This window comes from Eretmochelys imbricata, chromosome 10 (assembly GCF_965152235.1).
Source record: "Eretmochelys imbricata isolate rEreImb1 chromosome 10, rEreImb1.hap1, whole genome shotgun sequence".
NCBI classification, from domain to species: domain Eukaryota; kingdom Metazoa; phylum Chordata; order Testudines; family Cheloniidae; genus Eretmochelys; species Eretmochelys imbricata.
In genome coordinates, this window is record NC_135581.1 from 8,302,214 (window position 1) to 8,329,298 (window position 27,085).

The 27,085-nt window shown below is 40.3% G+C and overlaps 1 protein-coding gene across 1 annotated transcript in view; it reads right to left on the minus strand.

Moving 5' to 3' along the window:
- USP22 (ubiquitin specific peptidase 22) overlaps positions 1 to 27,085 on the minus strand; it is a 188,601-nt gene that overhangs the window by 30,361 nt on the left and 131,155 nt on the right. Inside the window, exon 6 of the mRNA XM_077827691.1 lies at positions 4,230 to 4,399. Coding sequence (XP_077683817.1) covers positions 4,230 to 4,399 — 170 coding nt within the window. The remainder of the gene's footprint in view (positions 1 to 4,229; positions 4,400 to 27,085) is intronic.

The following is a 27,085-nucleotide window of genomic DNA, read 5'->3' on the forward strand; positions in this document are numbered from 1 at the left end:
GTGGAGGATGGGGGAAGAATATGTTTTGGCTTCTAATACAAATATCTATCCTAGGTCCCTTAACACTCAGTAATGTTTCATGTAACTTGGAAGATCCCAATTTCACAAGCACAGATATAAATTCTATACCTGTTTCAGATGCAATAATTTATTATGGTTTACTGAATGGGCACAAGTTCCATGGAGCTTTACTGTGTATGGAACTTTAAGGATTGGGAGCCGTTTCTGCTGTATAAATCTACACAGATTCTTTGCTGAGCAGGTGGTATTCATTCCCACAATTTCTTCTTTCTACTTTTCTTTAACTCTTGACTTTATATAAACGTTGCCTAGACTCTCAAATAGAGGACAATACTGTATGTGCCCAGTAAAGCCTCAGTCTGTGATGTTTAGCATAAAGGCCTTCAGGTACTTTTTCTTCCCTTTGTGCAGGTTTCAGCCAAAATTTATTTACTTTTATTTTCTACGCAAGCCATTTCAACAAGGCCTAACATCTTAGACATTAAAGTAATAAGTCTTCTCATTCTCCTTTTTCCTGTGCATCTCTGTTTCTAAACTCTCCCTACCTAGTTGTACTGTATTCTTTTGCAGACTCCCAGGGGTGGGTAATGACAAGAGAAGGCTTTGTTCTTTACTTTCTGTGAGTGTATGCGCCACAACCTGCAATATCCCCAGGTGTTCCTGCTATTCCAGTCACATAGTAGGTGGAGACACACCCTGCTAATCATGCCACATTGTAAGGTCATTCTGCAAAGTGAATAAATATCCCTTAGGGACTAGACCATCACTGAACTCATTTTCATTGGTAAACCAAAAGTAAATACAAGTGAAAAGCCATTAAGCTAACTAGCTCAATTAACGGATTCTATATATTTTCAGTCTTGATTTTTTTTAAATCCAGTTTCAACTATACTGACCATTCCCAAATCCTTTTTATTCTTCCCTGCTATGCAGTACAACTGGCTTCATTACATTATTATTTCACTGAGAGGTAAACTGCATGAGCTAAAAAGTTAATAAATACAATTATACATTTTAAAAACAAACACCAGAAATTTGATGCTGAAATATTTGCAAAGCTGCAACTAGTGAATTTATAGGGAAAGAACTATTCCCCTGATGTAAGCAGTGACAAACAACTGACACCTTCATTGCTCACCATCAATCTATTTCAACCAGAAGGAACCTGTCACTTCCAAACATGCAAATGCAGTGGACGTTTATCATGGAGAAACCACTGGTACAACCTACGCAACTGATCCTAAGCTGGAAAGCAGAACAACATTATTTCTTTATGGATCACGATGGGCAAAAATCACTCTGATTTTCAAATTGCAGATCTCACTTTTTTTTAAGTTTTCTAAGCTGAATTTATTTGCATGCTCTCACTAGAGTCCCTGGCATTCCATTTGGATAAGATCATGCCTTCAGGAAAGGGGGGTGGAGGAGCGATAAAATTAACCCTTGCCCTGATTATCTGACATTTAATAAGATGGCTTGAGACAACTACATCAATTAACCCCGAGGGAAAGCCAGGTAAAAACCAGATCACACTGAAAACCAGAGACAGAATTTGAACTGCAGTTGCCCTAGTAATTAAATTACAAAAGATTCCTTCATAAGAGTCACACCACTGAATCTCTGTTGGTTAGCCCTCCCTGATCACTGGAAATGCAACAAGAGGGCTCCTTTCTGTATAATTAGTGAGGGGACTGGAGATAAGCAGTTTAGTGCGTAATTATAAGACATTAGATGGAAATGTGCGTGTGCAGAAATTCAAAATGCTCCCATGGGGAAAAGGGGACTTTTAACAAAAATGCTGAGAGATTTATCAAATGTAGCCAATAATATAATATTTACTATTCACAGACAGGAGAAAATATTCTGGAGTTGGGTAATCAACAGCACAGTTTTGCTTCTGAGGGACTGGGTGTTAAAATTTTTACTTCTAGGTAATTGTGGTAGTTGTGTGGTAATTCTCTCTCCCATATCACTTACAGTATCCCTCCCTAACATTAGACTCTTACAATAAGCTAAATATCTCAACATGACATATAAAGAGGGACACAGATCACTGCAGTCCTGTCTCTACAATCTGGTATTTTAAACAGCTGCAATTCTATACTCGTTCATGGTATCATAAGTCTCACAACAGGAATTACACAAGAATCGGTGAAAATACAGGTATGGATTTTGATTGGAGGAAAATGTAGGCTGAAATTTTCAAAACTGTCTGTGGAATTTAGAAGCATAATCCAAACTGAAATTGATGCAAGTTGTGCACTTAAATCCTCTTTAGGACTGGGGACAGTTCTTTTGTTCTGGGTTTGTACAATGCCTAGCACAATGGGGTCCAGCTCCATGAATGGAGCTCCTATACACTACACCAACACAAATAATAAATCACCATCCCCCAGCTCCCCAGGCAGCTTTTGCAACCTCACCCACAATTCATGACATGGTAGTAATTTCCCCCTTCTCCACCCACCCTGTTTTAAAAGGATGGTAGTGCTAACAGACCATCCAAATTATTACAAGCCAATGGGATGACATAACGTTTATATATCAATCTGATGAAGGCACATCGAGATGACTGTAGATGAGATTAGTACCTATATACTTGGCTTTTTACAATCAAACAGATACCAATTTCTATAGGCTATTTCCACGCAGTGCCTGGAATGCTTACCTATGCAGAGTGGTATCCCCTGCCCTTGCTATTCTGATTTACCACATCTAGTGTGAATTATCCTCTAGCTGCTACCTACAGGAGCACACTTCCCTTCCCTTCCTCCCCTCCCACCTCTAGTCCAGCATCCTCAGTAGTAAATAGGAAATGAACCCACATACAGGAAGTTTAATATGTAAGTAATGTTTGTAAAGCACTTTGAAAGTGTAAACTGGTGTATATAAGCGTTAAGCACTATTTCAGAAACTAATCACCCCCTAGTAGAACACTAAAAAAAAAAAAGACTACTTCACTTCCCCACACAAGACTGACTGATCTACAATAAACAGGAGAGTGATCCTTGGCGAACTGAAACCTACTGAATAGCAGTAAGTAGATTTTAGGTGTGCCAGGACTTTTATGCCATGAAATATAAACAGATACTAAAATACACTCTGCCTACGGACATTATTTCGAAGCAACATGCACCTACCTTGTAACAGCATAAACTACATTTTTAACCAAGGAAAGAACAGTTATGAGCATTTCTTTTGCTTACCATGAAGGCAGGTCTCTCATGCAGGGGTAAAAAGCACAGGGCAGATAAAGAAATTTCATCTTAAAACCTAAAATCAAAGTCACCTACAATCCTGTCATGTGGCCTTATATTTCTGAGTCAGAAATAAGACTGCAAAAGTACCTTCAACACAGTGACTCACAAAATAAAAATCTTTCAATGTCTATCATGCAGCAAAAGCCTACAGAGAGGAGGTGGAAACTTCAGAAAGGTATACTGCAAAGCCAGGTATCTTGCTGAACAAAGGGAAAGAGTAATGTACAAAAAGGGACTGGCCTTTGTTTTTGCTGCTGGGTGCTCCCTTGCGTGCCCCCCTCCCCCCATGCAAGCGGTGGGAGGGGTCTCAGGGGAAGAGGCTGGACAGGGGTGGAGCCCACAGAAGATTCATCTGGCCCTGGGGGTGCTGAGCACTGGCTATTTTTTTCGGTGGGTGCTTGAACCCCAGAGCACCCATGGAGTTGGCGCCTATGCATGTACAGAGTGTACATACTGTACCAACATGGCTGCTTCCGATTATCCTCCTGCAATTATTGTGTTTTGGTATAGGAGAGGCTAGCAAATGTTTTTAAAGGAAAGAACACACACAATTAAGATCCTTACAGTATTTACACTAACTAAGGTAACCCAGTGCCTTAAACTACAATGGTACATATTGTAGTTTCGCTCACTCTCCTCTCCGCCTGTTACAGATTCCTCAGTTAGACCTTGGACCTTATAAATAAGATGCACTCTCAGCTTTAACAGTGCTCTTACGAGGTTTCACACACCTTACTCAGACAACTTCAGATGACTTCAGTGGCCGCTCTACCTGAATAAGGACCACAGGACTGCACTCAATTATTCGTTGACAATAAATTCACATTCCCTTTTTATCACGTATTTTGCCATCTGATAATGTCAATAGAATTTATTTATGATGCCTCTCTGCATAAGAAGAGTTGTGGAAAGTTACAGGGTGATGCTGTAGTGGTGAACAGCACTCACCTCCTGAAAAAGTGTAGACATTTCACAGACCAGACATGAGCTGGGACTTTGCATTTCACATTTGTGCCTGTCGGAGAGGAAGAAATCTCGCAGTAGTGGAGTGTGGGTAAGTGCTTGGACAATACAGTTCATAAAACATGTGTTCCCAAGATTGATTAGCCCTCGTAGACCTATAAAGACAGAAAGGGAAGGGTAAATATAAGTACTGCTGACTTAAAAACAAAACAAAACTGAGCATTTCAGTCATTTGCATCTTTTAACATATTCAAAACGCTGCCCCCCAACATCTTAGAAGATTTTATATCCTGTAAGAATTTATGACTAATTCAGCCAGCAGTAAACCAGAAAGTGCTACAAGTTTACAACATTTTTTTGCAATGCGGGTTTTGTGGGGCTAGGGACAAAACAAAACCCCACAAACAGAAAACTGAATTGTCGCTTGTGTTACTGATCAAAGAAGCTAATGGTTAAAGAGTATGGTAACAGGCATGCTCCGGACACCTAGAAAGACACATTTTGTCAAGATGCCATAATGTTGATCGACCGAATCAAATACAAATATTCACAGCTTAACAGAAAAGGTTTTCTTCATGTAGGGCACTAGGCCAAAAGATGCTTTTGTAATTTTATTATGCACCATTTTATCTTGCAATAACAACTTTCTTGTCCGAAACACATCGTAGATCACCAGAAGGTGGTTATTTTTCCTACCCTACTGTGCAGATGAGGAGATGGTGCTGATGGTGGCAGACTGTACCCAAGCCATTAGGCCTAGTTTATAACAGTGCTGATTTTACAGAGTTTGGCTGTCTGAACACAGCACCTTTAAATTCAGTAAAAGATTCTAAGGATGTTGCTACATAACTCAGCTCAAATAAAACACAAGTGAACATTAATTAACAGCACAGAGGTCTGGGTTCAACCCCACAGAAGCCAAATGTGGTTAAGCCCTATAATGCCCAGAGATAGTATCTTGTGCATGAAAGCCGACATGCTTAAAGAAAACACCCTTCTTTGCACACCATGAAGAGGCCACAAATGGGGAACACTTTTCAGTTGTTTGCAAAGCTCACTTGAGAAGAAAATCAAGCTCAGCTCCTTGTGTTTGTCCCCAGGATTCTGACACAACCACCTCTTTGAAGTAGTTGTGAGCCAGAAAGAAAAGCATCACGAGGATGAACATGATTATTTTAAATATACAACGATCCTCAAAGACACTACCACAAAACAAGAGAAAATGCACTGGTAGATCCCTCCACACTACTGATATTAGTGACAGGTAAAATGAACGCAGTTCCTCTTGTGCAATATAAATGGAGCTGTTGGAGGCACTGCAAACCCGAGAAGAAATGATCTGCCAGAACTGGAGAACTTTCCTGCCATCCCATGAAAAGACACCAGATGGCAATGCGGAGGTGATGAAAAATGCTGCAGTTCTCTTGCAATTCACCAGATAGTGCTCAAAAAGCTTTTTAGCTTCCTTCACCAGGAGGGGCGTGTGGTCCCGTTGCTAGGTTACTGTAGACATTACTGTGTTGAACTGCATATTGAATTTAGGTGATGGATACACAGCTCTCCTAAATCATCCCTCCAGCAAGCAATATGACACTGCCCTGCCCCTCCAGCATCCTGTTGCTTCTGTTTATTCTGTAGTGCAGCGCATAAAGTTTTCCATTTACATTACAGTAATTTCTGTCAGGCAGGAAGAACACTGTAATCACTTGTTTTATCATCACGCTGGGAGGCAGAGCAGCTGAATGAGCCACATTAGCAATTTGTTAAATAGTTAATTTGTCGTAGCACACTGAAATATAGTATGATACTGCAGACAGCACAACAATCCTCTGACTAGCTCACACGTCTCTGTGCATCATGTCGAGATACAGAGATATTCATGCTGGGGTAAAAGTAATTGTCTTTGATCAACAGTGCTTTCCTAGCCCCTCCTATTATCACTAGATTAGAACTAAACTATTTGCTGTGCAATGACTGAGGCCTTGGGAAATCCCTGGTAGGGGATATTTAGCACTTGTCTGTCTGAGCAGCAGTGCTTGTCTAAGCATGAGAAAGTCTCTTTCCATTTTCCCTTTCAAACATTAGCCCCTATAATTAGTGACAGAACTGAAACTAAGTCTGTGCTGTACAGAAGACTGTGACAGGATCCCCGGAGGCTCTCTCTATTTAGTAGAAAAAATGTATTGCACCTATTACTTTTGTTTCTGGTGTCTGATTTAGTGCTCCCAAATAAGGGTAAACAGTATAGACAACTTTTTTGAATTCATTTATTGAGCACTGTATATTACATGCCTCTGGCTGAACCTTGCTTTGCTATATCACAGGCAGCACCTTCTTCAAGATGGTCACCAGACGACAAGCTGCAGATTTCCCTATTCAGAAGGCTGGCTTGGTTACTCTCTACATGGTTGCACAAATTCTTTTGATGTCAGTTTTGCATGCATCCGAACGTGGTGCTTCATATGGAGTCACAATAGCTTGACTGAGTTGAGATATGACGACCTGTAACACACACAGATAGTGCTGAAATTTAGATACCCCGACGCTAATGAACACTCTGCAAATGGAGATTAGTAGAAAAAGATGTGAACTTACTTGGCTGGGGTGCATACTCAGTGTAGCCCTCAGGCAGCAATGAATGTAGCAGCCACAGGATGATTTGAGTTGTTTTCTGAAAATAAATAGTACAGTGCATTGAATGAGAGGTAAGATACTGCACCACAGATCAGTGTTCTCCTGTAATGATTACAGCATCCTTACCTTTGAAAAACACTATCAAATTTTATGTACATAGGGTCAACTGTGGCTGGGACTTGGTTCAAAATACTCCTGTTTGTAATTCCTGAAAAAGAAAAAATGACTTGTTGAAGATGTAACAGGTAGTGTAAAACGAAAGACTGTCTTAGTACAGAGATGCCTTATGCTGTACCCGGGCCATTTAAAAAAAAAAAAAAAAAAAATCAAAGAAGGGCTTTTGCCTCTCCTTATAATCTGTCCCAAGAATTTTAGTGACTTGTTTTGTGATGTCTAAGCTGACTAAAATACATGGCAATATGTTTAGCATGCTTCATAGCGTTAGAAGAATAAATCCAGAAACCTCTACTGCATCATCCCTTCTTGCTTGGGGCAACCATTCTTCATCATCAGTGTCTGACCATAGGACAGTGCCTATAGGAAGGAGTGGATACATTTGTTAAGACTGCCCATGGTATTCAACTTTGAGCTAATATAACTGGCTGCTGTGTTGTGCAGACTCTTTGATGTATTTTACAGTACCTTAGCTTTCTGTGTTTCCATTCATGCTTGTGGTGCACTGTCTCTGGAGTGGACTTGAGAAATGCAGACACTGAAGATGTACAATACATATTATAGGCACAGACCTTTGTGTTCTGGGTGGTGAGCTCATTCTGTATAATGGCATTGATTTCCTTTTTAATCTTACTGTTGGAGAAAGGAAGAATTGGAAATAAATGAATAACACCACTGTGAAACAAGCATACCGTAATGCACGGTACAAATGCAAACACAGGAAAAAAAAGGTGTGGCCACTCTTCAGCACCATACAGCATGTGTCACTTTTTAGTGGTCCGTTACATAATGGACAGACGGGGTATGAATGAAGCTGGAAGCAGGGAGGCTAGCTCTTCAACACCTTGAGCATGGATTGTGCATCTGAGAAATGTATATATCCCTTTTTCCTTTGTTCTCAAAATTGGATGGCTAACCACTTGCTTTATCTGACTAATCTGTAGTTCTTCACTCTTCTTCCATCAACATATTTTTAAAAAATTGCTTGTTGTTGAGAGACCTACAACATTGCGTTACTGTATACTTCACAAGAATGTGTGGAGAATCAGAACACTGGTTGTTCATGCCCACATATACAGGTAACATAAAACAGCAAGGGTTTCACTACTGAGAGATCAGCAACTGTACAGACCAGCACTGGATTGATAGCATTTGAAACGAGGACCACAGCCAAAGCAATGCTATGAATCCACAAGCATTGCACATCCAATCAAGCCTTTAACATGCTTTCTGGTTAAGGTATAATTTGTGACCATCATTCTTGATACCAGTTTCTGGGCAGATATGTCAAGGCCAGAGGACAGGCCATCCTGACAAAGAGGTACCATGTTGAAACCTATAAGAAGCTCAAATTGGAGAGTCTGAAAGTGTGAAGTTTAAGTACAGGCCCCTGTGCAGTTACATTAGCATGAATAACTTAGTTTTGTGCCTGGTATCAGTGGCTTCTTGAAGCTCTTTCAAATAACTCTGGAAGCCAATACAAGTAAAGAAAGTGCCTGCAGAAATGCTCGAGAAAGTGATCCAAAGGTCATCCCTGAAAATAAACAGGAGGACTTGGCAATGAAGGTTTCCAGAAAACACAATTGGCCACCCACGATGGGCCTTCCAGACTACATGCATGCAACGACAAGTGCAATATCATTACTATACATCTTCCTGAAGCTCCATTTCAGGGACACTCTGCCCTACTACTTAGTAGCAAAGAACTCACAGGCTTTCCTCTGCCTCTCCCACCTCTTCCCCACACTGTGTTTGCTTCAGGTGCAGACAATATATTACCAGACCAGATAAGCAATCATGTGGCTTGAACTGAAGTGGAGGCTGAGGCACCTGTTCCTATGTTATCTGTGCTAACGGTGGTTGATATGATTAATGGGATAAAATCATTTTCACAGAATCTGAAGAGGGAATCAGTAAACCAGTGTGTGGTGTTTAGATGCTGCTTGTAATTATTAGTATTGGGAGCACTGGCTGTTGGGAGTCTGAAAGGACAGGTTTCAGAGTAACAGCTGTATTAGTCTGTATTCACAAAAAGAAAAGGAGTACTTGTGGCACCTTAGAGACTAACCAATTTATTTGAGCATAAGCTTTCGTGAGCTACAGCTCACTTCATCGGATGCATACTGTGGAAAATACAGAAGATGTTTGTTTTTGTACACACAAACCATGAACAAATGGGCGTTTATCACTACAAAAGGTTTTCTCTCCCCCCACCCCACTCTCCTGCTGGTAACAGCTTATCTAAAGTGATCACTCTCCTTACAATGTGTATGATAATCAAGGTGGGCCATTTCCAGCAGGAGGGTGGGGGAGAAAACCTGGGTTTGTGCTGGAAATGGCCCACCTTGATTATCATACACATTGTAATGAGAGTGATCACTTTAGATAAGCTATTACCAGCAGGAGAGTGGGGTAGGGGGAGAGAAAACCTTTTGTAGTGATAAACGCCCATTTGTTCATGGTTTGTGTGTACAAAAACAAACATCTTCTGTATTTTCCACAGTATGCGTCCGATGAAGTGAGCTGTAGCTCACGAAAGCTTATGCTCAAATAAATTGGTTAGTCTCTAAGGTGCCACAAGTCCTCCTTTTCTTTTTGAAAGGACAAGGAACAGGAAGTGGGGGGGAGTTGAGGAGGTGGAGTGAGAGCTACCGAGGGTGCAGCAGCAGCTTGGTAAAGAGGTTTCCACTTTAAAAATAAAGTCCTGTTGAAGTTTGTTACTACCTTGCCTGGTTGCTACAACATTTTGGCGACGAGGATGGATCTTCTGCCTCAGAACCCACCTACACCCTTTCTGCAAAGCCCAGGTGAGCCTCCAATTGCTTTTACTGCCTGGATCCATATGTTTGAGACTTATCTGTTTGCAATCACTGCTACAGAGATTTCTGAAGTAGAAAGCATGCTCTGCTAATCCACTGCCTTGGAGCAAAAGGGCAGCGTATATTTTACACTTTTCCCCTTGCAGATGATAAATATGAGACTGCACTCACTGCATTAAAAAACCTTTTTGTGCCAAAAGTGAATGTAGTAGCTAATCGCTACAGATTTCGCCAGCGTGAGCAGAAAACAGGGGAGACTATAATGCAGTATACTGCTTCCCTGAGGAGTCCGACTGTAACTTGTGACTTTGGGAATATGGCAGATGAGATGATTAGAGACCAGCTCATTGAGAAAACAACCATGCTTCATGTAAGAGAACGCTTACTTCTAGAACCAAAACTTACACTAGAAAAAGCAATAACCATTGCTACTCAGATTGAGTCAGCTACAGCTGAAGCCAAAATAATGAGCATGGATACAGGAGGCACAGTCCAGGCTGTGACTCCTTTGCAGAAAAGTTCACTATCGCTGCAGACAAACGATTACAAGAGGAAAACTAATGGAAAACCACCGAATCAGCAAATTCAAAATACAGTAAAAGCATGCTCTCGCTGTGGATCCCCACAGCACCTTGCAAGCTATACAGGATGTCCGGCAAAAGTAGCTCAGTGCAATCATTGCAAAAATATTGGGCATTTTGCTGAAGTATGTCACAGCAGCCAGTTCAATCAACAGGTGCATGCAGTTACAATACCAGATGTTACTGTGCTGAGTGTGGACAAAAGCACTACTGCACGTATTCCAGAACAAATAAAGTGCACTGTAAATGTTTCCGCCATACCCTCAGGCAAACCACACTCTATTTAGCTAATGTTGGACACTGGCTCAGCAGTACCTATACTACTTGATTCCACCTATTTGCCTCTTACTGAATCCAAACTTCACTTGGTGTGCTATTTGAAAAACCATATTCCAGTACATGGCTGCCTGCCAGCAATAGTTACTTTTGGTGATTGCTGTGTAACTGCAGAGTTCTACATTGTCCACAAAGGCACTCCTATCCTTGGCAGAGATTTATTGGCTGCTTTAAATCTCAGGGTAGTTAATGGACGAATTGATCTTCCTCAGCAAAGCACTCTTACGGTACACACACCAGTTTCAGATGGGACCCAACACCAGGTTGAGGAGAAACTTGGCTGTGCTTATGCATTTCTGCATAAAGTTAAAATTCGGAATAATGTGATGCCTGCAAGACAGAAGTTACGGCGCTTACCATTTTCAGTCCAGGGAGCTGTTTCAGAGGAACTTAGAAAACTTGTTCAAAAGGACAATATTGAAGAGATTGACTCCTCGGAATGGGTTTCACCTATAGTAGTGACACAGAAGAAGGGTGGAGGCATTCACCTTTGTGTGGACTTAAGGGAGCCAAATAAAGCTATTGTGATTGACAGCCATCCTCTTCCTCACATAGAAGTAGTATTTGCAGAACTCCGTAGAGCAAAGATGTTTTCTACTCTTGATTTGCAGACCGCATACTACCAGGTTATGTTGCATGAAGATAATAGAGACCTCACAGCATTTATTATACATGAGTGACTATTTCGTTTTAAACATGTTCCATACAGTCTTGCATCTGCCCCAAATGCCTTCCAAAAAATGATGTCATTGATTCTGAAGAATCAACATGGAGTTCAGTGCTATCTGGATGATATTATCGTGTTTGGAAATACTTCTGAGAAGCATGACAATAACCTGCAGTCTGTACTAAACTGCATCAGCAAAGCAGGCCTCAAGCTCAATAGGTCCAAATGCAAATTTAGACAAACTGAACTCTCCTTTCTGGGGCATACAATTTCACAGGCTGGACTAAAACCTGATCCAGATCATATCCTGGCAATTTCAAATGCTGCTCCTCCAACAGATTTGCAACCTCATGTTCCTTCTTGGGTCTTACCTCCTGGTATGCAAAATTCATTCCCAATTATGCTTCTGTCATTGAACCGTTACGAGAATTACTACGGAGAAGTTCAACCTTAGTGTGGACAACAGACGCACAAGCTAGTTTCAAAACGGTGAAAGACTTGATCGAACATAGTCCAGTACTTGCACTATTCACTCCTGCATTGCCCACAATTGTAACTACTGATGCTTCTGATTACGGACTTGGGGCTGTCCTCACACAACTTCATGAGGACAACACAGAGAGGACTGTTGCATTTGCTTCAAGGACACTAAGTAATGCTGAGAGAAAATATTCTACAGTTGAAAAAGAAGCACTTGCTTGTGTCTGGGCTACTGAAAAATGGAGAACTTACCTGTGGGGCTGCACGTTCAAGTTGCGCACAGACCACAGCCCTTTGACGATGTTGCTCACCATGAAAGGACTTGGAAGAGCAGGATATTGTATTGCTAGATGGTCTGCAAGACTACTCTCTTTCAATTAGGAACTGGAACATAAGCCTGGAAACCAAAATGTGGTTGCTGACTGCCTTTCTCGCCTGCCTTTGCCTTCACCAGATGGTCCACCGGAGGATGAGGATGTAGTAGTTGTGCTTATTACAAGCATCTTACTGCAGTTACAAAAGAACAATTTCAAGCTGCTTGTTCAGCGTGTGCAATTCAACAAAAACTACGGGAATTTCTGACAAAGAGATGGCCCAGTAACCCTAAAAACCTTGACCCAATTTTGCTGCCTTATTTTAGAATTTGGGATGAACTTTCTTTGCTTGATGGCTGTGTGCTACGAGGTACACACCAGCTACTTGTGCCAGAAGAATTACAGTCAAAACTCATAAACCTGGCACACGATACTCATAAAGGAATTGTCAGAACCAAACAATGACTACGGGATCTGTATTGGTGGCCAGGGATGGACTCTCAAACTGAAGCACTCATAAAATCCTGTGTCACTTGCCAAATGCATGATAAGACAGCAGTGACACATACCCCTCCATTACAGCCTGTTCCTCTTCCTGAATCTGCATGGGAAAAAGTGGCGATTGACACTGTAGGACCCTTTGATACTGCTCCAAGTGACTGCCGTTATGCCATCACTTTAATAGACTATTTCAGTAAATGGCCTGAGATAGCGTTTACATCACAAATCTCTTCTGCTACAGTAATTAAGTTCCTCTCTTCAGTTTTTAGCAGGAAAGGTAACCCCAAAGTACTGGTTTCAGATAATGGTAGTCAATTTACTTCCCTGGAGTTTGAAACTTTTCTAGCACAGAGAAACATTTTACACAGAAGGTAATCCCTATATTACCTTCAAGAAAATGGGGAAATCGAACGGTTTAACAGAAGTTTGAAAGAGAGTTTGCAAACGGCTAAACTGGAAGGGCAGTTGTGGATAACCTTCACTACTGATTTCTCGTAAGCATACCGGGCTACACGACATGCCACAATGCAAAGATCACCAGCAGAGTTACTGCATGGGAAACAGATGAATACTAAACTGAACATTGCTGGATTGTTAAAGGTGCGACCTGATGCCCCAACTGAAGATGATGTGAGAAAAACAGTTGAACAGAACCAAGCAAAGTCTAAGGCTTTCACAGACAAGCGGCAGGGTGCTAAGGAACTGAAGTTTGAGTGTGGTTCCTTTGTTAGAATACTAAAACCTGGAATTTTATGCAAAGGGGACCATAAATTCACAGCTTCTCTTAAAATCATAGAGAAGAAGGGACCTTACACCTATCGACTTTCTGATGGACGGGTATGGAATGCTTCTTATCTTGCACCTGCTTATGCACAAAGAGGAGATTATGCCAACACCCAGTCTTCATTGGATGACTTCACCGTAGTATCAACACAACAAGACATTGCACTGGAACCGGGGCTTGAGAGATGGCCTGTCAGACCCAGACGACCACCTGTCTGGACTAGAGATTACGTTATGTAGTATCTACAGTGTTTTCAGTGTAATATTTCTGCCAACAGTATAGTGTCTTGTTTCATATTTTTTCCTGTGGTTAGAACAGCTATGTTTTTTTTAATTGGGAGAGTTTCTTAAGAGAGGAGGGAATGGGGTGTTTAGATGCTGCTTGTAATTATGAGAATTGGGAGCACTGGCTGTTGGGAGTCTGAAAGGACAGGAAACAGGAAAGGGGGGAGGGAGTTGAGGAGGTGGAGTGAGAGCTACCGAGGGTGCAACAGCAGCTTGGTAAAGAGGTTTCCACTTTAAAAATAAAGTCCTGTTGAAGTTTGTTAGTACCTTGCCTGGTTGCTACAACACAGTGCTCTCTGCTGGGGCATGCTACAGAAACTAGAAATTCATTGAATGACTGGCACGTAAGCCTACACAGGAAAGAGCATGACCTTTTGTGAAATTAGTGGTCATTTTGGCTGTCAAAACCTAACCAACATCATGCATTTTTGATTAATTCTGCCGCTTCTAAAACATTGTCTGGATGCTTCCACTTCGTCACTGTTTAGGCTGGTGTGTTCCTTTTGAGAGGGCCCGCTGTGGTTGTAAGTACTTACAACATGCCAATCACAGTAGTAGTACCTGAGCACTTCCCAAGTATTTTTTTTTTTTTTTTTTTTTAATTTACTGTACCCTCTCAAGACCCCTGTGAGGTAGGGAGGGTTATTATCCCCTTGTGCAAAATGGCACACAGGTCCAAATCACACAGGAAGTCTGTGGCAAAGCTGGAAATGGAACACTCTCTCCTGATCTCCAGTTCAGTGTCTTAACCATAAGAGAAGTCATCTCTCCCTCTTTGTGTTTAATGGTTACTTAACAAGGCCGCTGTGGGCAGAAGGAATTCTGCACACTGTGGCTAGGAGAAGAGATGCTTAGCAAAAGAAGTTGAGAATCAAGTTAGAGTAGATTTGTATCTAAGATTTCTTGTAGCATGGTTTGTGCGCAAACTAGAAGATGACTGCTGGGAATTAATTTAGTTTAACACAGAGCTATAGTAAAAATTTCACCACAGCCAAGTTTAAAAAAAAAAATTCAACCACAAGCCTCTAGACTAAATCAGCGACTCACCTTCTTCTAATTACTTCAAGAGAACAAACACCTTAACAGTCTGCTGTAAGGAAAAGGGGTTTCTGCAGATGCCTGGTGTCTGGGAAGGTGCACTAGTTACTTTCTTTAAATGCAAATACAAATCTCTCTTATGAAGGTACGGTTAGGATGCTGAATTTGTTTATCACCACTATTTATATTACTCAGTTTATACTTCTAACAGGAGGCTTCTGCAAACAGCAGCCCACATTTTGATGTGGAAATTCCCCGCAATTAATTCTGAGATTCTACTGAGTTCTGCCAACATCGTAAGTCACCTGCTTTTGGAGAGATGAGGGAGGAAGAGTAATTTATTATTTCAGGGAAACAATAACCAGCAGGAATTATTATTAGATTTCATGCCCTCTTTACATTTCAAAATGTATTATCACCATCAAGATGGATGCTGTATTTTTTTACATCACAAAAATCAGCAGTGCCAGTAAAACTGCAAATTGACATACAATATATATTTCCAATCTTAAAAACACTCTGACTGCTTTGAGAAACTAATTCTCTCCTTCCCCTGTGTATGAAGGTAGGTAGGTAGAGTGAAATATATTGGATCTGTGCTTGTTGTAAGTTAACAGTAAGTTTAACTTCTTCATGCTTTCCCAAATGGTAGGACTAACTGTCATTGCTCCTGGTCAGGTCAGGAATTGCATAGTTAAATGGGGGCACTCTTCCAGAAGAGCCAGGTAAGAGCTGAGCTTCACTAACAACAAAAAATCCACAAAGCTTTGATGGGGGAGAGAGAAGATAGAAGACATTTGTGTGACCTGGTACGTTGCTGAACCGAAACACCAGCCAATGGACTGTACTGTGGTGCTTTACGAGGAGAAAGCCTGCATCAACCAGTAGGATACCAGAATGCTCACTGGAGGAACAGAGGTGAAATGGAAATCTGGGAGAATATTTTTCCTTTCACGTATGCTTAAAAAATTCAGACACACCCCCCACCCCCCAAAATATTGTGCTGTTCTGTAGCCTGCCAGAGCAGGGGAAAAAAAAAACAACCCACACCACCTCGAACAAGTGCCACCTTAACAGGCAAAATTGAACTGTTGGACATGCAAGCTATGTAAATTATATTTAACAACATCTGGATAACTGAACTTTTGGATTTTGTAGTTGTAAGGAATAAAATACAAGACAAATGATGTCTGTAGAATACAGAGGTAGGTAATTTCCTCTTACTGGCAAATGTGCAAAAGAATTAAGTTTCAAATTGTGAGTCCACAAAGATCTACACACGAAACCTGCAACATCTGTAAATATCAGGCTGTTATTAACTGTAAGCCAATTTATCTGTACAGTGACCTGCAACCATGCAAAATGCCCTGCAGACAGAAGGTAAGCCATAGCAGGAGGGCAGTTATTTCCTATTCAGAGTAAGGTTAAAGACCTAAAAATAATCTCAACGTGAATTTGCTGTGGCCTAGACGCAGCTTAAAGCCAGTTCCATTCTTCTGCAGACCTGGGTCCCTGGGGGACACAAACCACATTTGTCAGTTGAAGGGGCGTACCCATTACCTAGTCTGCAGAACAGGCAGCCAGGAGCAGCATCATGGTTGTTGCCTAACCCCTGCTATCTTGCTGGGCCAGTCATCTACCAGCTGATCTCTCCTCCACCCACAGGTTATGTGTTGAGCTAGCTGGTGGTGGTGGTGGTATCACAGAGAAGACAGAGAAAGGGCAGTAAACAATGCCCAAATGATCGCTCATAAAAGGCAAGTAAAGAAATTAATAAATTCTGTCAGATCAGAAACTGGTTACAATACAGAAAACTGAGTTCAGGTATAAATGGTCAATTTTCAACATGAAAGAAAGTTAACAGGGTTGCCCCAAACATTTACACTATGACTGGTGTTAGTTAGCATATTAGTGAACTCAAAGAAGAGTAGCAATGAACAATGAGATGTAAAAGTTTATAGATGTCCGAACTGTTTAGATTAGTAAGGCCTAAACGTGTCTCAAGGGAACTCCAAAAGGATCTAACAAAGATAGGTGATCTGAATGGCAGATGAAACTCAACATGGACAAGTACAAGAAAGTTTATGCCAGAAGGAACAATATGAACTACGCAGAGATGCTTATGAGTTATAAGCCAACTGTGAAAGTTCAGGAAAAGATGACCGAAGCATCTTTGAGGACTACTCTCTGAAGACATTAGATCAATGTGCAATGGCAGTCCCAAATACGAACAAGAAAAAAGGCCTAAGCAAGAAACTAAAACTAAAAATATTATACAAAACCTTGTACTCTGTTCAGTTTTGGTCATCGCATCTTTAAAAGGATACAGCGCTAGACAGAAAAGGAACTAAAAAAGGGCAATGGATTTGAGTCTTGGAAATATTTCCATACAAGAGATTAAAAAGATTAAGATAATTTAGTTGGGAAGACGAGTAAGCGATGGAAAGATAGCGGTATATAAAAATAATGAACAGTCTAGAAAAAGTCAATCAGGAGCTCATATTATATCTTGTGCTATAATACAAAAACAAGGGAATAGTCAACTACATTACATGGCAACTAATTTATAACATATTTACACAATGAGTCATTAAACTGTAAATAACTCACAGCCACAAGATTATGAAGGACAGACCTTACTAGGCTTCACATAAGAATTCTCTATAAAATGTCTAGACTATCTAGAATAAAAGTTTATATGGGTATCAATCTTCATACTTCAGGATATAAAATAAGTACTAACTGCTTGAAGTCAGGAATAATCTTTCCCACAAGCATACTATTGCCTAATCAGCTGGTATGGGGAATCTTATATTCTTCTCAGAAGTGCTTGTTATGGGCCACTGAGAGACTGCATACCAGTAATTGGACCTTTGGCCTGAAATGATATGGCACTACCTGTGTTTCTAATTCCTAATGTGCTCCAGTTGCAACAAAACATCCATCTCTCATTATCACTACTTGATTAAACCTAATCTAAGTACACTCATCTCCCATTCTTCTTACAGTGCCATGGAAGAACAATGCACATATCCAAGATAGAAAGCCAAATTAAAATTTAACAGACTTCGGCTCTTAGGATACCATGCTTTCTATTTTAGCAAGAGCAGCAGCTGTGTCCTTTGGATTGTGTGTGCTCCGATGAAGACAACTAAATGTCTCTTCATTCTTATTACGCGTCATCAAGTTAGAGGCAGCATCTACCAAGTTGTATGATTGTTAGTGTTTTGCATCACCCAAATCTATTATGATGCTGGGCTTGTGCAATGCAACTGATGAGTTTCAGTAACTTCCTTCGGCTGTTGCTACTTCCTTGGACATGCAAATTCATGAAGCGTTCCATATTTTTAGAAAAAAGAAAAAAACAGGGACTGAGTTTGATATATTGAGTTATCTGCTCAATATATCACAGTAAGGCATTCACAAGTAGTAGGCTGTTTGCAGACTGTTGCCGCTATATCTAATGGGAACAAGGTGATGAAATGTATAACAATCCTCATTGCTGGTTACGGGACACAGTTACTAAGTTTTGGGCCTAAACTGCCTAACTCTTAACTTTTTTAAAGGGAGCAATGAAATAGTTTGGATTTAAATATCCCTCGGATGTATTTGCATTTCGCTGGAATGCCAAAAGGGTCAACTATGGTGAGGTTTTCATCATTTTGACACTTGCCAGCTAGTAAATGAACCGAGACCACCAAATGCAGATTCGTTTTTATGAAGTCATCTCTAGTCAGTCAGAACACCTTTAACACATACATTTTTTCATAGCCAGAAGACACATTTCTTTCACTGCTCTTCGAGAAGAACTCCCTTAAAGTGTTATCTGAGTAAAACGTTCACATGTTGTACTCAAATATTTGATGAAGAGGCATTCAGAATGGATCTTACCTTGGCTGGCAGCTGAGCTCGTACAGCCTTATAATGAAGTTTTAGGGAAGAGATAATACAGATGAGATTTCTGCCTTCCCATATTCCTTCCTTGCCTGATTTTCAACCACTTTTCCTTCCCTTCTGGCTCCTTTTCCTCTACAGTCAATTGAGCTCTTTCCCCCATCCATAGGGAGCTTTCACTCAGTCACACTGCCCTTTCTAGCTATGGCCTGTCGCGCCCACGTCCCTTCCTTCCCCTTTGACTTTCATCCAACCTCCCCAATGGGGCTCCTGCCTTCTCCCCTCCACTGAAATTACATTCCCCAAAAAGTCACTAACAGCCTCTTGCTTGTCAAGTATAAGGCTTATACTATGCTTATTCTCCCTGTTCTGCTCCCTTGATTCACTCAACTGTGGATGTTGTCATCACTCCTTATCCCTGAAATCACCTCCCTGTCCTAGGCTCCAACCATCTCAAATCCCTCCTGTAACCCTCTTCTTCTGCACAGCATTTAAGTGCAAACCCACCCGAATATACTTCTATCACCACTTCCATTTTTTAACTCAACAAACAAAACTGTTAAACCAACAAGGTTTGAAGAGCTTCACTAATTTTTCTGCTCTGAGCTGACTTGTGACTTCCAGCTGACTTCTGAAGCTTAGCTCACAAAAGAGCTCTAGAGCACTGTGGGAACTGAACAGGTAGTGTCCCTGTATTTTAATTAGATGAGTTACAGAGTAGAAAAGAGCTGGTTGGCCATTACCTGTAAAAAACATTGACCTGTTCCTAAATTTGGAATGGGTCCATTTTCCCTCTTGAATATAAGTATAAGGGCTTTAGTGAGGAAGACAACTAATGTAAGAGCTAGAAGAATTTAAAGGAAGAACAAGTCAATAGGAAACACTATGAAGAACCAGAGCCAATAATAGATAAACTAAACTAGAGGACTATTTTAGAGCCATTACACTGCAAGCTGCCTCATAAACATTACACACTTGCTCCACACTGAATATCTGCAAAGCAACTATATTAGAAAAGACACAGAGGAAAGAGTACAAATTTCAGTGTCCAAACTAAACATTTGGATTTTAAAATGAAATCCATCTATCTGAATTTTTAAACACCATGCAAAAATTTTTCTGTAACTTTTTTTTCCATTATTTGAGTTATGGTTGAAATAACTGATTGCATAATAGAAATCTTTTGCTAGTATGGGGGGAGGGAGGGAAGGATTCCGCAATGAATATATTAAGATGGTAGCTATGGAGGATCTTAAATCAAAATCCATCTAGAAAAAAAAACCACAGATATTTATAAATATACACCATGAATTGATATGTACCACCTACACACACTCCTGGCAATCTACCGCATCTGGATAGTAATAAAACATAAAGAACTCTCCCCTCCTGAAAAAATACGGGTGACTCCGGTATGCTGCTTAACCTGGAAAATACATATATCGTTAGATTCTAGAAGAAAGATTTTCCACATGGATGGACCAGTTAGCAGAATAGAAAGCTCTCAGTTGTTTTAAAAATGTCACAACCAACCAAAAACAATTGGGTTTCATTCTCATTGCCAATTTGTTTACCTAATTAACATAATAAATTTTTCCTCCTGTGCCAGCTGCAGTTGACCTCAGTCAGTCCATTTAATTAAATTTACCAAATGCAACTTGTTCTGAAGCTGAGTAACTCATGGCACACACAAACCTGGATATGTATCTTACATGGCAACTGCAAAGCTGTGACCTTACTAGCTGCAAGGAGGCAAGCTTTCAGATGCTTCACAATGTATTTATTTTTCTTAAAGAGTCATTCTTGCCCCCATGATTTTTTAAAGAAAGTAATTTCCCCACTTTTTAGATTATCAAAATACTACACAAAAATGTTAGATGTATGTCAGGTCACATTTCTCAGTGTTTAGTCTGAAAAAGCCCATGTTAAAATGACAGTTTAAATGCACAACATTCAGGTACCTCAGTTAAGGTTCCTTTAGCAACCATAGCTTAAGCCCCTTGTATACATATAGTACTTTGTGGCATATATATGTGCCTTATGGCCGTGTTGTAGAAAACATAACTGGTTATGTCTCAATGAAGCACCCACTCATTTAAAAAAAAAAAAAAAAAAAGTCAGTGGATGACCTGAAGAGATGCAGTAGGCATAAATTTTAACTGGCTATTGCACTCCAATACAGTCGCCTTCTGACACCTACCTACTAGAACTTGGGGAAGAAACTTACTTCCGCAGCCTTCGGCAGTGTTGAAAATCAATGCTGCAGAAGCTCTGCAGTGACCTTGCATCAATCTGTATCTTCAATTAAAATCAATGCCAAGGTAGTTTCACAGCACTGAACTACAGACACAGCAGGGCAAACCTGCAATGGTAGCCTAGCTAGAGAACCACAGTTTCTACTGATTACAAATAAACCTTAAAAATAGATCTGAGATTCAAAGATTACCCTTAATATAGCCACTTAGATACAGAAACTGATTTATTCCCAGTCATAAGTTATGTCTACACTATGAGTTGGGGGGTATGATTCTCAGCTCCTGCAGACTTACTCATACTAGCTCTCATCTGAGCTAGCATGCTAAAAATAGTGGCACAGCTCACATAGCACGAACAACAGCAGCGGCACCGGCTAGCTACGCTGAGGACAAACTCTCCTGTACCCTGTATGTATATGTATTCAGGGCAGCGAGCCCATGCCATCGCTGCCCATGCTACCGCACCTATACGACAATTTTTAGTTTGCTAGCTCAGATAAGAGATAGCACAAGTATGTCCATAGGAACTAGGAATCACACCCCTAGCTCACAGGGCAGATGTAACCAGAGCTATGCAGGAAAAATGCATGTCTCTAACTATTATTATCAAAGAAGGCTTTCCCACAGAATTAATGTGTCTCAGTCAGGAGCTGGGATTTCCACATTGGGTACTCTGTTGTATATTAATGACAGAACCCATAGGCTGGTAACAGAAATGTTTTAATTATTTTAATTTTTTAAAATTCATTGGAGAATTGTCAACCAAAAGAAAAGCGGTTAGAAATTTTTTTATCCAATAAAGAAATGGAAAGAAGTGTGCAGTGCTAAGCAATTAAGGAATTCATCATCTGTATGTTGCAGAAGTTTACACACATTTCATATATATATATATATATATATATATATATATATATATATATATAAAAATAAATAAATACACACATAAATAAACAAACAAACAAACAAACATCCAGTGGTGGATTGGTGCAAGATGGATTTTGATAGGATAAGTGAATCTACTCCTTAATTTAAATAGCAGCTGATTTATTGTAGAGGTCACTATGGAGTAAATCAAAGAAATGCAGAGCAATCCTTCCCATGAGCTAGGCTGTTTCAGGGGGCAACCATGGAATACAGTTGAATGGATGCTATATTATGAGGTTTTTTCTTCTTAGGATTGGTGTGCCAGGGGAACAGCTCATCAGTTAGTGGTAAGCTTTGCTGAAAATACAACTTGAGCAATACCACAAAGATGGCCACAATGGACACCACACGTAATAACCAATCAGATCTAAGAAATTCAACAGTACAGAATACCTCAAAGATAACCCACAAGATTAAAAAAAAAATCCTAGGTTAAATTCTTAGTACTCATTATTTACTGGGGATGGGCTAAGATTTCTTCTCAGCACAGTGAGCCACACTGTGTTTTTCTGAAAACGCCCCAAGTGGCTGCTACAACATGGAACTCTGAAATCAAGCACACATACTAGCCATGATCACAAATTTATGTACCAAAAATACAAAGGAAGCAGATAATGCAAATATATCTAAACTATATAACACAAGAACAGATGCCAATGTTCCTTTGCAATTATGCAGTGTAGCTGTAGCTGTGTCGGTCCCAGGATATTAGAGAGACAAGGTGGGTGACATAATCTCTTTTTATTGGTCCAACTTCTGTTTGTGAGAGACACAAACTTTAGATTTACACAGAGCTATTCTTCAGCACAGGATTCTTTTTAAACCTTGGTTATCCAGAGAATATTAATCGATAAAACTCCCTGGAGAATTTGAAGTGGGTAGCATATTGTTCAAGGCATTACTGTTTCCCCATATTAGAAGGTTTGCACACCTGTGACATTAATATATGATGACATTCTATTCTTTACTTCACAAGAGAGAAAAATACCAATTTGAATGCACGATTCAAGCCAGGATCTCACTGACATCCACAGCAAAAATGGAAACTGAGGTAAGTCCATATTTCAATGCTAACGTCCTCACCAAACAGTCCTGGGAGAATATTCTACACAGAACAAAAAAAATCTCTAAAATACTCTTACTATTTATTGATTCACTAAGACAGGGGCCTTCAAACAGTTTAATAGAAAGATAGTCTAACAGAGCAACTTCTCTTCCATTCATGACTGACCAATCAACCTACTTTCTTATATGCAATTATGAAACATCCCTTTGGAAAATACAGCAATTGCTTACCTGTTTAAGTAGTAATAAGAAAGTACTGAGGTATTTTACTTTTTAAAATCTATCTTTAATGCCATATGCATTTTATCCCCGGGGGAGGGGGGGAGGAGATGGGAGGGAAGAAAAATCATTACACTGGTACTTTTGCAATTCATTGTGTCACTCATTCTGTTCTTCTCTCCTTCTTGCACACACTTCCATGCTACTTGGGCATCTTCTTCCCTGTAAATGTTGTCCAGATTGCAGCTTTCCTTGGACCATGGGCTGATTCTTCTCCTCATGGCAGCTCCTGTTTGCTGGCAGCCCTATTCCGAGAGTCACCACTCTACTTCCTCTCCTCTTTCTGTAGCAGTGGCCCCTAGAGAAGGCATCTATGGTGGCTCTTCCTCAGTTTCAGGAAAGGCATCTAGACACTTTTTCACCAGGAAGAACCTGGACAACTGGAAGCAGAAGAGGGAGCCAAGACCGTGTTATCTGCTAGCTCTCCATATCAGCTTCACTTTTCCCTTCTCCAAAAGCTGTTTTTTTCTTTCCCATTAGAAATGGTGGGTCTTGGCTCTGGAGGACAAGCAAACTAGTAAAATAAGAAAATAACAATAAAAGGAAACAGAAGCGGCAGTCCTCTGAGTACTCAGTTAAAGCAGGGAGGTGATATTTATTTAGACGGCCTAAAACTCAGATTTTGTCAAAACCTGTTAGTACTGCAATACTTTTTTTTTTTAAATGAAAACAAAATAATTCTGGGGAAAAAAAAACTTCAAAGACATCTTTATATAGCATAAAGACACAGTTAAGACCACAAGTAAAAATAAAACCTTCCTCTGCAATGCACCTTTTGCAACCTAACCAGCTGCTAGTAGCACTGTGGTTTGGGAGTAACCACCACATTTCCAGGACAGAAGAAAAGGAACATTACAGGTGTAACAACTTCTGGGCTTCAAAGGATGAAAAATGCTCCATGAGCAACTTCTGCCGACAAGTTCTGATGCAGCATTCGTGTAGCTCTGATGATATCATGACTGCCTCATTTGTCTTCTGCCAATGAGGATTTCCCATAGTGTAAAGGGGGAAAATGGTGATTGTGTATAAACCAATGAGATCAGGTATACTTCCAGTCAAAGGTTTTCTCTTCCCCACCCCCCGCTCTCCTGCTGGTAATAGCTCATCTTAAGTGATCACTCTCCTTACAGTGTGTATGATAACATCCATTTTTTCAAGTTCTGTGTGTATATAAATCTCCTCACTGTATTTTCCACTGTATGCATCCGATGAAGTGAGCTGTAGCTCACGAAAGCTTATGCTCAAATAAATTGGTTAGTCTCTAAGGTGCCACAAGTACTCCTTTTCTTTTTGTGAATACAAACTAACACGGCTGCTACTCTGAAACTAGTCTATGTTGGTTTCAGTTAGGCCAGGCAAAGAGAGAATATCTGTGCCCAGTTGCAAGGGAAGGGGACTGGCACAACAAACACAGTTATTTCTAAAGCTCACAATGTTTATTACTAATTATATAAAACCCAAGCTAAGGTCATATATTCAGTTAATTCTGCAGCTGAAAAAAGCTGTTAAATATTTATGACTGTAATAAACCGATATTGATTTACTGTGCAGTCTCCCAAACTCTAGTCTAATCAATTAGAGTTAACAAAGAAGAGCTCAAGCTAAGGATTTACACTTCAGGCAAAATTTGTTTTGAACCTTTTAGCTGTGTACATCATCTGGCAGAAGAGTGGGAAAGAGAATGGTGAAGACCCTGGTAAATTTAAAGACCACATTTTATTTAATACAAATAAAAATTAAGTTTCCTACTGTCACTTGCTGTTTCGTGCATTCTGCCCGCCTATATTTCAGACATAAAATTATTTTCTTATTTACATATACCATAGGGAAAGTTAGTTACCTGGGACTCTACTCCTTTTAAGACATTATGGAAGATTTTCATTGTCAGATCTTGTGATTCAGCGAGTATCAAATTCACAGGAACTCACCTAGCTCGTATGTGTCTGATGTTTTGATGTACCTATAACTTTGGCTCATTCACTTTTTGCTGTCACTTGGGAATGAAATTCCAAGTAAGAAACCTGAGTTCAGATGGATAGAGTTGCTGAAAAGAAAACTCATCATTTTTGGCAGGCTCTTTTATTAATGTCCAATGATTAAGGGATTTTTAAAAATAAATGGAGGCAGGGAGGGAAATCAAATGTATTTATCAAGCATATATCCAGTGCTAATGGGTCTATGTTTAAACAAACCTGACTAATCAAAAGGGTTGAACAGTTTTTCTGGGGGACATTCAAAAGGGAACCAGAAGAGCAGGATTCAGAGTAGCAGCTGTGTCAGTCTGTATCCGCAAAAAGAACAGGAGGACTTGTGGCACCTTAGAGACTAACAAATTTATTAGAGCATAAGCTTTCGTCAGCTACAGCTCACTTCATCGGATGCACAGAATGGAACATATAGTAAGCGTGTGTATACACACACACACACACAGAGATAAGTTGGAAGTTACCATACAAACTGAGAGAGGCTAATTAGTTAAGATGAGCTATTATCAACAGGAGAAAAAAACTTTTGTAGTGATAATCAAGATGGCCCATTTAGACAGTTGACAAGAAGGTGTGAGAATACTTAACGAAATAGATTCTATGTGTGTAATGACCCAGCCACTCCCAGTCTCTATTCAAACCCAAGTTAATGGTATCTAGTTTGCATATTAATTCAAGCTCAGCAGTTTCTCGTTGGAGTCTGTTTTTGAAGCTTTTCTGTTGCAAAATTGCCACCCTTAAATCTTTTACTGAGTGGCCACAGAGACTGAAGTGTTCTCCTACCAGTTTTTGAATGTTATGATTCTTGATGTCAGATTTGTGTCCATTTAGTCTTTTGCGTAGAGACTGTCCGGTTTGGCCAATGTACTTGGCAGAGGGGCATTGATGGCACATATCACATTGGTAGATGTGCAGGTGAACGAGCCCCTGATGGCGTGGCTAATGTGATTAGGTCCTATGATGGTGTCACTTGAATAAATATGTGGACAGAGTTGGCATTGGGCTTTGTTGCAAGGATAGGTTCATGGGTTAGTGTTTTTGTTGTGTGGTGTGTGGTTGCTGGTGAGTATTTGCTTCAGGTTGGGGGGCTGTCTGTAAGCGAGGACTGGCCTGTCTCCCAAGATCTGTGAGAGTGAGGGCAGGAGCATAAACTCTCACTTAAGTAATAAGCTCTTCTTGGAAAAGACAGACCTTCACAATATACCTACTCAAACATTATGCCTCTAGAGCACTGCCCTAAAAAGGAACCAGGCTGCCAGGCAGACGCATTCTGGGTTGCAGGGGAGCAAGAGGTCTTTGTGCTAAGTGGTCTGTGGCCAGGCTTCCCACTCGATCAGGCCAGCCACTGCCATCTCCAGCTGGGTAAACCAGCACGTCAGGATCAGTAGAGAGCTGGTAAACTAATCAATCCTTGTCTTTCCTGAAAAGGGGCAATTTGGACACTTCTTCAGTTATTAAGCAAGTCAATTCACCTCTCTGCCTCAATTTCCTTATCTGTAAAATGGGGAATAACGATACTTACCTCTTTTGTAAAGTGTTCTGAGACTGATTGAGGAAAAGCGCTATAGAAGAACTAGGTACGATTATTATTATTTGTGTTCCAAATTATTGCTCCCTTAAGAGGCAAGAAAAAACACAGTGAGGACAAAGCTTCTTATGACAGGAGTCATGACTTTGCACCTCTTGCATTTCAATAAGAACAGAGATTTCACACTTAACAAAAAAGGATAGTGGAGTCAAACAACCAAACCTACAGAGACCCAATTGCACTGACAACCCCGGTAGAGAATCCTCTTGCTTCTGTTTAAATGGCCATGCTTTAGAACA